Source organism: Centruroides sculpturatus, unplaced genomic scaffold (assembly GCF_000671375.1).
Source record: "Centruroides sculpturatus isolate CEXI.00-Female unplaced genomic scaffold, Cexi_2.0 scaffold16, whole genome shotgun sequence".
NCBI classification, from domain to species: Eukaryota; Metazoa; Arthropoda; class Arachnida; order Scorpiones; family Buthidae; genus Centruroides; species Centruroides sculpturatus.
Window position 1 is genome coordinate 1513474 of NW_019384548.1, and position 11764 is coordinate 1525237.

The 11764-nt window shown below is 28.5% G+C and overlaps 1 protein-coding gene across 1 annotated transcript in view; it reads right to left on the reverse strand.

The window, feature by feature from the left end:
- The window catches only part of LOC111623566 (ATP-dependent RNA helicase DDX1-like), a 159493-nt gene that overhangs the window by 77822 nt on the left and 69907 nt on the right, over positions 1-11764 (reverse strand). The window contains exons 15-21 of the mRNA XM_023366181.1: positions 10438-10496; positions 9048-9071; positions 5787-5839; positions 5656-5716; positions 5506-5577; positions 4212-4238; positions 454-543 (exon numbers count right to left, since the gene is read on the reverse strand). Of these exons, the coding sequence (XP_023221949.1) occupies positions 454-543; positions 4212-4238; positions 5506-5577; positions 5656-5716; positions 5787-5839; positions 9048-9071; positions 10438-10496 (386 nt within the window). The remainder of the gene's footprint in view (positions 1-453; positions 544-4211; positions 4239-5505; positions 5578-5655; positions 5717-5786; positions 5840-9047; positions 9072-10437; positions 10497-11764) is intronic.

Here is an 11764-nt window from a genome sequence, read left to right on the forward strand (position 1 = left end):
TTCTTTGGATTTGTTCAAACAACTTGTTGATACAAATTAATGACTTGTTAATGAACATTTATTAATAAATCACCCCAGCTCTAAACCATTGAAATCATGACTATAAACTATTTTCTTATCTTGTTTCTGAATGGTTGGCAGAAAATGATTTTCATAAAGAAATATTTTTCCATGATTGTTTTTTTGAGTCAGAAATAGAAAATTAAGCATTTTTAAGGACATGCTGCTGATTTTTGAAAAAAAATAAGTACTTTTGAATGTCACAAAAAAAAAAAAAAAATTAAACACTTTTTAATGGCTTTGTAAAGACCATGAAAATACTGAAAATAAGTCCATACAGAAATGAATTTTATCACTTTAAAATTTTTGAAAAATATGAACAAACCTATTACTAATATCTTATCAATTAAGTGTTCAAAATTGTGTTGGAAAAATGCAAATTAATATGCAAACCTGTAATCTTTTACCATCTGAAGTAATTTTCGGAATTTGTTGATGAATACGATTAATTAAATCTCCATATCCTTGAGAAAGCAATCCGTCCTGAAAAAGTCAGTAGAATAAGAATTATTAATAATTGTGCATAAATTAGATTTATGTAATTGAATTGTTTTTTCATCAAAAATATATGAAAGAATACAAAAAAAATCTGTCTTCACAATCCAGTGTTACACAACACCAGCAACAAACCAACAAACACAATCTTCACTTGCAGATATGACCTTTAATTTGAGGCTATACCTCTAAAAATTGTAAATTGGTTTACAACTAATTAAATAATTAATAATTAAAACTAATAGTTTTAATTTATAGTATCACCACCAAAAGACTTTTTTTTACACCAATTTGCATTTTTTTTTAGAGAGACATAGTTCAAATAAAAGGTAATGTCTGCAAATTTTGTGTTTGTTGATTTGTCGTAGGTGTTGTGTAATGATGGGTTACAAAGACAATTATTTCTTATTCTTCAATATATTTTTAATAAATTATTTATAATTAAAAGATATACACAGGGTGAATCAAAAGTCCCCAAACTTTTATTTTAATATTTTTTTTTGATAAAATCATCACTCTCCTTGCATCTTTGAGAATACGTACAATGTCTCTAAGTGTTTAAATTAGATCCACAAAGGGCAAATTCTAAATCATGCCAGACATCTGTCCTTGCACACACATGCTGATGCACAAACCTATGTCAGTTTCCTATTGGCTCTCCAAAGTCATAATGCAGCAGTACAGCCTAGCCACATGAATAAGCATGTCTCTCCCACAAGTATAGCATGTTTACCTTTTGAAAGAGTACTTAGAAACCAAATCACATGCATAATGTGTAGAGAGATTTCCTCCGAAACCTCCTGATTTCTCATTATCTGATTTCTTTTTTTGGGGTTATCTAAAGGGATAATCCAACAGATCTGCAGTTCTCGAAAAAAAAAGAAAAAACACTACCACTATTATCAATAGCATTTCTCCAGTAATGCTAAGATGTATGGCTACAGACATGAGTCACCATGTGTCTTTGTGCTTGCAAAGAACATGAACATTTCCAACATTGTTAAGTATGTAAAGCTTTTATTTTATGGTATGTAAACTTTTTATTTGCATTAGAAAAACTCACCATAATTTTTTTAAATCAGAATTTCAGAACTTTTGACNTTTAACCTACTTTGGTATTCTTTAATTAATCTTTGCTTTATTTGTGTATGTTCTGTTTGTTTGGCCTGTTGAAATCCTAAATACTTGTAGAGCTCACCCTCTTCCATGGATTCAATAACATTTCCATTTCCAAGTGCAAAATATTATTATTATTATTATTATTAAAATAAACTAAAATATAATTTTTTTAAAATTAATAATTTAAGAATACCCATGAAAAAGATTGGCCAAGAATGAAATTTAAATCCACAACATCTATTTCTAATAATTAAAATTATTTATTTATTAATTACAAATTAATTAAAATACATATAAGGATATATTGCCTATTTCTAAGTGAAACTCTATTAAATTCTTTTGCGTAAAGAGTATGGAAAAATTTCGGCAGTATTTAGTTTGTAACTTGAGTTTAATGTATTACATAAATATGAGGGCTATTCCAAAATCAACCTCTGACTGGTAAAAATAAATAAGTTGTCATAGCAATAGCACACAGAATTAATGAAGGTTTATATTGCTAAACGCTAACTCACTGTCCTTTTTTTTTTTTATTTATTTAATTGTGTACCTAGTAAGCATAGACCACATCATTACTACTACTGCCAGCTGTGAGATCTATGGTATGATACATTATCTGCAAGTAGAAGGACACAGAGCCATTGAAATTCATCTTTGTGTCATGTCTATGCTGATAATGTTATGAGTGACAGTTTGTGAAGGTTTGGTGCAGGAAATTCAGGGATAATCCAACAGATCTGGATAAACACAATGAATTTCAGGACTTTCTGGTAAATTTCCTCAAATTTTGGAGACTAATGTTTCCTACTGTCACAGAATGATTAAGTTAATACAAGTTGTAGGTCTAGAGGCTACTAAAACAATGGACTATGTTCACAAAACTCAAAGCCTTGATATTTCTTCTGTGATACCAGAAAAGCTTTACTCAAGCAGTTCAACTGGGAGATTTTCTACCACCCTACTTACAGTCCGGACTTGGCACCAAGAGATTACCACTCTTTCAGCAACATAAAAGTCTGGCTGGATATCCAACAATTTGAAAATGTGATCGTGATTGGAGTCAGTAACTGGCAGTATTGTTCATTGGCAAGAGATTGTAAAAACCAGTCCCATGGTACAAGTGTCTGATTTTGGGTGGTAACTATGTGAAAAAGTAACATAGATATGTATTTAGATTTTGTATATAATAAATTCTTCATAGCCAATCAGAAGTTGATTTTGGAATAGCCTTCATATGTACATAATCTCTTATATCTAACAGTTTGACAATATTTATTTTTAAAATAATTTCATTTTAGAATAAAAATAAAATACAGTAGAGCATTGTTTATCTGAATCAATTGGGGACTGGGATTGTTTGGATAACTTATTTTTCAAATAACCGATTATGTACGACCTATCTGATTATGTACTAACCCAGCGATTCCCAACCTGTGGTACGCGTACCCCTAGGGGTACGCGATAGGTTGCTTAGGGGTACAGAAAAAAGTTAGTTATTATGGCAGAAAAAATAATATATTATGTATCACAAACTAATAGTATTAAAAAATTATTACGTAAAATATTTCCTTGCAACAATCACAACTTTATTATACATTTTTTCATTTAGTTTTTTNTGAAGCATGCTTTGTGATTCAATTTAACACTGTATGTCAAAATAACAGGACTAGGATTTTCATTGCCAGTATTATATTTTTGTTGCCACATTAATAAAAACATTTTATTAATGTATACAACGTTATAACATGTTGGGACAACATCTCTCCTCCAGAATACTTCCACAAGACATTCGAATTTGGTCTTATGTTTGTGCCTCAATCAGCTGCACCAAATCTGTTTTCGTTCATTCCGAATGTGGAGAAATTACTATCTAGAGGAAATAATGAGTATCCAGAGACATGCAAGGACTATCTTTGATGGAAGGCACTGATGGTAATTGAAAGTTACAAGCCTGATCCAAAAGTACATAAGTTCTGAAATTACATCAGACACAGTAAGAAGTGGCTCCAATCTAACATCATCACAATGGTCAAATCGGATAAGAGCAAGGCAATCATCATCATGCTAAGGGCAACTATGTCAGTATATTACACCAATATATACAGTAGAGCGTTGTTTATCTGAATCAATTGGGAACTGGGGTTGTTCGAATAACTTATTTTTCGGATAACCGATTATGTATGAAAAAATGTACTAACCTATCCCACGTTGAAATTTTTCTCTGTTGCATGTCACTTTGTGTTGAATTTTCGTCAATGTTAAGCCTAACGTAAATCTTAAAAAATAATAATTGTGGCTATTATATTGTTAAAAATTATTTCTTTATTTTGTACAACAAAATAAATGTATTGAAAAATAGAAAAACAAAAAAAATTATATTTTGGAAGTTAATCTAGTCTCAAAAACGTTTGATTCAGCACAACACAATCTGACTGGAACGCTTTCCATTGATCAGCTTTTGGATAAACGACGCTCTACTGTATAGCAATAAAAATTAATATGCAATTCATATATTTAACTTAAAAAAAAAAACTTACAGCTTCATCCAAGACAAAAAATCGGACCTATAAAATAAAACAAAATTATTACTTTATAATAGTAAATAAGAATATATAAAAAAGTTTCAAAATTTGTCATTTTGAATTTTGGCTCTATAAAATTATGACTCACAAAATATGATTTAAAAAATTTCTAAATTCTTGAGATTTTCAAAATTAATAAAGTAAAATTTTATTGAATAAGAAAACAATAAATTTAAAAAACCTCGAAAAAGTTGAAAAAAAGTTAAATTAGATTAAACCCAGTAGTAGTTTTGGTTTAAATTATGAGTAACTAATATCCAAACCTTTAATGTCCAACAAACATTTTATAATAAGATCAAGTAGAGGTAAATGCAACCATGGAGTAACTGCTCTTCTCCATAATCTCATCAGCCAATCAAAATTAAGCTGATATCAATACTCCAATGTGACTCAAGTCTATAACTTTTGGCCCATTTCAAACAATCTTTGTTTTTTGTCATATATAGCTTTGTTTTAGCTTTTCTTGAGTGGTAACCTTTTTCTTCTATTATCCTCCTTACTGTAATGTCTGATACATTAATACCTGACTCTCTCCATTCTGAATTAATGCTGCTTGATGACAAAAATCTGTTTTCCTTAACAATTTGTCTTCCAACACATTGCTGATTTTTCACAGTTTCAATATTTTATTACATTATTGTCTTAGTATTATTTACACTAATAAATCCTTTAAGATCAACTTAAAAAACCGACTATTCACTGAAGTGTAAATTTCATTATAAAACAGCTTATTACTACTTTTTTGTGCTCTGTTATGAAGGCACAAGTAAAAACAACATAAAAAAAATAATAATGAAATGATCATCCTTATCATATTATCTATTTCATTTTTTTTTATTTACTTACATTTATATGTGAAACAGAACAATTTTATGTATATAAATAAACTGTAGTATGTGTATGTATATAAAAATGTGTATGTATATAAAAATACACAAAAACAAAACAATGAAATATGTATGAGCCAGTAATTTATTCCATCAGAAAACTTTTAGAATTCCAAGTATGACATCAGTCTTTCACTAATAACTTATTCTATTAGAAAACAGTTAATGTTTGTAGAAGGTCCAAAAACATTTCTGATAAATTATTGACTTATATTTCAGCTTATATTTAACAAATAAATTAATTTTTTTTTCTTTAAACTACAGTTTTTAATAAAAGAATGGCAAAATTATTTTACTTTTCTTTTAGCATTTCTTTTATTATATTGTAATAACTTAATAAAATTATACATTTGCTGACTAACCTGTGTGAGAGAAATTTGACCTGTACTAATAAGATCCTCTAATCTTCCTGGTGTTCCAACAATAATGTCCACCTGAAATAAAGGTTTTATTCATATGATAAACATTTATAAAAAATTTATAATAAATCATAAGGATAAGATGTGTCATACTCCACTTTGTAAAGCTGAAATCTGATCCTTGGCAGCAACTCCACCTATTACTAAAAGTTCTCTAAACAAATTAAAAATTATTATTATTTACATAAAATTTAAAAACTATCCTAAATAATAAACATGTTTACCTAACTTCTGGATTTTCAAGATACTTCTTAAAATTTCTTATACATTGAAGTGTCTAGAAAAAAGCACATTTAAAATGTATAATTTATACATAATAAGGCATATTTTTAAAGTAAGGTCCATTTTGAAATAAAAAATAAAGAAAAGAAAAATAAAAATAATTTACTATAGCTAAAAATTTACACATTTTTAATGTGTCACCAGTTTCCTTATTCTATTGTGAAAGTCTGTCTGTCACCAATGTCTTGAACCATTCAGTAATGCAGTTTTTCAGTTCCCTGTCATTTTCAAACTGCTTGGATTGAAGACATTTTTTAAAATGCAAAACAAGTGATGCTTGGTGCTATTTCAGGGTTCAAGCATCATACCACTTCTCAAATTGTTCATATGTTGCAATAATTACACTGGAAAATTTTTGACTATCTGCCTTATAGCCCTGAATTAGTACCTAGTGACTATCACCTATTTTTGCATTTAAAAAAGTGATTTCCATTGAAGCAGTTTGAAAATAATAAGGAACTGAAAAAACTGCATTACTGAATAATCATCCCATTCCATAAAACTACATTTGGGCCTTAAAAAATCTGATAAATTATGGCTCTATTGGCAACACTATAACGGTACAAAAGCAATTCCATTCCATAATTAGACCTATTTATAAGCTGATATTACCAAAACCATTTAAAAACATAAGAACGATGGATGGCAACGATGATTACTTCTAATTGAAGATAATTGCTTTACTCTGGACAGTTTTATCCGGAAATCAAGTTGTGATGAGTTCTACAATGACAATACTTTTGGAATAACTTTTTCATATTATTTAAGCATTAGTTTCAAATTATAGTTCTTTCACAAATATTTTGTATAAAAACTTAAGTTTTTTCTTTCTGTAACATAAAATAATTTTTTGCATTTATAATTTATTCAACAACATGTAAAAATCTGACATCTTGAAAAATTATTTGTTTGAAAATGTTTTCAATTCTTTAATTATAATTTTGATGCAACAAAGTGTACAGAAACAAACAAAACTTTTACAAATTAAACAGAGAAATTAAGTCATATTTGAATATAAAGATTCAATTAATTATCGAGTTTCTCTTTCTCTAAATTATAAAATTTATTAATTTCCTGAAGCATGTAAAAAAATAAAATTTGTAGTTTGGTTAAAAAGTNACTTGATACGTGTCGGGTTGTGATTGGAAGGATTCGTAAGAAAGCGGATTCCTAGAGAATGGAACGTATCTCTATCTTATAGGGGGGTCGACTGTATATTGTCAGGAGTAAAGATGTATAGCAATAGGAAAAGCAAAGGTTTTGAATTCAATTCCAGATTGAAATTCCAAAATCATACAATACAGCACAATATAGGTTCCCGATTGTCCAGCTTTACATGAACAAATTATGTTGTCAATTTTACAAGATTTTTCCTTAAAGTTTTCTTTATTTTGATCTTTAAAGTCACACCTTCTCCTATATGCAAGGTCGTCTTATATGCGAGTAAATATGGTAATTGGAAACAATATCAATGCAATTAAACAAACAAAATGTAATTAAGTTCCATAAACAGTAATTAAAAAAGTAATGATTTTTTTTATAAATGTGTGGTGAAATCTAAATAAAGGATAAATATTCTACAATCAAAAGAGCACTAACACTAAAAATAACTTTTTTATGACATCTAACAGATGGTTAAATATTTTTTGAGATATTACTAAAAGTTCCCATCATGAAATTGTATTAAACAGAAAACTCTATTCTGTTATACATAATGGAAACTGATGATGGGAGCTAATATCCCAAAAAACATTTAATCCAAGAATAAAACAATCTGTTACACTTCATAAAAAATTTTATTTCTTGCATTAGTGCTCTTTTGATTACATGATGAGTCAGACATTGTAAAAAAAACTATAAGTATAATTTGTTTGTAGAATATAGTACTATAATAAAGATCAAAATAAAATTAGCAATAAGAAATCATTTTCATTATTAAACTATATACTCAAAAATTAGAATTACAGATTTTAAAAGTAAAAGCTAAATTGAAATTAGTATGTATATATATACACTAGCATCCCCCGATGCGTCCTCACCCACTCTTATATACATACAGAACTTTGAAAATTTGAACTAATTGTTCATTAATTATTTGTGGATAATCCACATTGTATGTGGAAATCCATTGTAATTTTGAAACTCCGAATAAAATTATTATTATCTTACATGATTTTCTGCAATCTTTCAATGAGTTTCCTTTTCAAAGTTGGGTTTATATTCAATCTAGCTAATATCTGGTCAGATTCAGACATGAAATAGATCTGTAAAAATTTAGGAGTGTCTTCTGGATCAGGAAGTAAACTGCCAATCAAATGATACTAGATTGATACTAGATTTTAAATGTAGTCATGAAATTCCCTTCCCTTATTTCTTTAGCTTCAAATGATGTCATTTGAAATAGTGTGTTGTACTGTCTAGAATTGTCTAAGAAATGTATAGAAAGTGGATCTGTTCCTAAAATCAAATTTTTAATGAAATCAGGACATTCCTCAAGTTGTTCAAGAACAATTTTCCCTGCAGCACAGCAAAGTCCAGGAGTTTCATCATCCCATTTTTTGGCAAAACAATGATCGCATATTTTGATCATTTTACCTCTTTCATATCCAAATAATCATTTTCAGGATGATAATCAAAAGCTGATTTGAAACCAAAAAATTCCTCGCTATACACATTCGATTCTGAGCCAAACAAATTTGTTGCTCTTCCAGTCTTTGAGACTGCTCTGCTGTAGATTCACATTGTCTACAATTATGAACAATTATAGCTCTAGAACTTTTTCTTCTTATTCGTGCTCTCTCAGCTCTCAGCATTACTTATCAATCAATCTCAAGAATATTCCCTTGAGATAAATCCAATAACTATTTCAAATATTTCGTACAATTACCTGCAGAAATTGTAAGGAACAAAGTCTGAACGTTATTTTTATTTACTTTTATTTTTGCTTATTATTCTATTTTTGTTTGGGGCTTATGTTTTGTTAGGACGAAGGTTTCCTCACCATTCACCTTAGTAACTTAAAAATAGAAGAGAAACCAACTCACCGACGAAAGAAAAGTGCCGTAGAANTAATAAATTAATAAATCATAAAAAGTATTCTAAACTGTGATTCAATTCATTCTGTCATTCACAAAACTTTATAATTAAAAAAAACTAGGTGAAACAGTTTTTGATATTTTATATTACTATGAAGAACAACATACCTGTTCAGCAAGTTCTCTTGAAGGCTGAAATTCAATAAAAATAAAAATTGAATTCATTAAACACAAAAAATTTGGAATAATTTAAAATGAAATAAATTATGTATAACAAATATTGGTTATTGTCACATCAATATCAAATAATACAACATTCAACTGTATTCTGAAATTATAATATGTTTTCTATTAAATTATAGCATTTTTCATCATGAATAAAGTCTTAATTTTTTTTAGAAATTATTCCAATGTACATATTTTATCCTTTTTCAAGAAAAAAGTTAAAAATTCATCAAAATATGAAAATGTTTTTCACTAAATCATTATTTGTACTAAATTTTAAATTTCAATACAAACAGTCATTAGAATCTGACTGAGGATTATTGAAAACTTCATACTGAAGTGATTTCTATATCTTCACTTTTGACCAATTTAATCAAGAGTATTTTTATGTTTTACTAGCTGAGATACCCAGCTTCACTTAGAAAAATGATAAATTAAGTAAATTTAATGTACTCATAAAAAATACACAATAATGGCAGCTAATAAATATTAGGTCTGGAATCACAGTCTTTCATCATAGTTCTAAATCTAATCTTCAGAGTCAACAAAATCTTCAAAATTAAACCTTCTATTCTAACTTTGGTACTTGCCAAGATTCAAATTCAAAGAAAAACAACTCAAGCATGTTTTTAGAATGAAAAAACCATCATTCATAATTGGGGTGACTCAATCTAACTGACCAAGTGCCACTTTGTACGGACAAAGCAATACAGTAGAGCGTCATTTATCTGAATCAATTCGGGACTGAGGTTGTTCGGATAACTTATTTTTCGGATAACCGATTATGAAAGAAAAAATATATTAACCTATCCCAAGTTGAAATTTTTCTCCATTGCGTGTCGCTTCGAATTGAATTTTCATTGATGTTAAGCCTAACGTAAACTTTTTAAAATAATAATCGTTATTGTATCGTTAAAAATTATTTTTTTATTTTTTACAAACAAAATAAATATATTGAGATATATAAAAACGAAAAAAATTATACTTTAGAAGTTAATCTAGTATCAAAAAGTTCAATTCAGCACGACACATGGTCCTCAGAAAAACACCACACAAAAATGCCAGTGTTGCCAGCTAAAACACACACCAACAAAAATATTGGAGTAGCCGAAGATATAGCCAAAGATTGCAGCACTACAGCACTAGCAAAAATTTAAATTTGCCGATTGGAATTCTTTTGGATAACTGACTTTCGGATAAACGACGCTCTACTGTATACATAAAATGCATATATAAACAGAAACACATAGTTTAAAATCTTCAAATTTATATATGTCTATATTTAAATCTTGAAATAGTTAAATTTTAAAGTAACATTTTCATTTTTCCTTACTTCTATGATAATTGCCTGTGGTGCATTTTTCATCTTTTTTTGAACACCCTGAGAAGCACCTATTCAAAATCAAATAAATATAAAAATATGTTAATAAAAAAATATTAATGCATTATTTAATTTCATTTATTATTTACTCATTAAAAAATAAATTATATATATCTGCTTTAACACATCAATTTATTGTAGAATATTCTGCAATTCACATTAGACGTAAAAAAAACTGCAAGGCATACACACAAAATACAGAATAATAATAAATCATTACTTTTTAATTATTAGTTTATGGAACTTATTACATCTTGTTTGTTTAATTGCATTGATATTGTTTCTAATTATATTAATTACAGATAATGATAATGAATTTCACAAAAAATAATTTATATCTAACTTAATATTTCACTGCAGTGTAGGTGCTAAATAGCACCTATGGTACAGTTAAATAAAAAAAATTCAAAAAATAATTTAAAGGATTAGATAATATTTTTAGACAATGCTCTAGAACAGGAGTTCACTGGGAGTCGTGACTGTTACCTGATGTGTTTGTGATCAGCTCTGTTTTTTATCGCTCCATCTGCCGATAAATAAATAGGCAGTCCTACTTATTTGTAGCGAGTGTTTTATATATCGTTTAATTACTGTTGTAAAGTGCTATCAAACAACATATAATTGATTCAAATCAGTAAATTTTTAAAATTGTTATGTCCAACTTCTGCACCATGTTTTCGGTCTCCATTCTTTTTGATCTTTGTATGGTTTTTGGTGCAACAATTGTTGTGAGCAGTTATAATATGTATCGTGACATGTTGCTCGTTATTAATTTCATAGTGTAACTTGTTTTTGTTTGTGAGTTATAGATCTTATAACAGGTGTTAGCTTTGCTGGTTCTTCCGGTTGGATCAGAATTATCCTTGAATGATCGACAGATCATCCTTAATTGTATGCTGACTTCAATTTGCAGCTTTATATCCCAACTAGCAGACCCTGCCACGTGTTGTTGTGGCTCAAAATGTATCTATTATAAACGTATAACACTTCCCCCGTAGGGGGGGGAATTTTTCGAAAAATTTCTTCTTAGTGTACATTCTGTTGACATACCCTATTAAAACACAATCAAAACCGCATCTAAAATAGTATAAATAGAAGCAGAGTTCTTTACCGTAAGCCTTAATCCTAACCATCTCCCTTCAGTGGGGGGAATTTCGACACGTATATTACAGTATATAAAAACACGTGTGTATTCGAATGCAGCGTTATGTCAAAATTTCAAAGGAATCGGTAGGAACAAACGAACATTACATTTTTATTTATATAGATAGATAGAAGA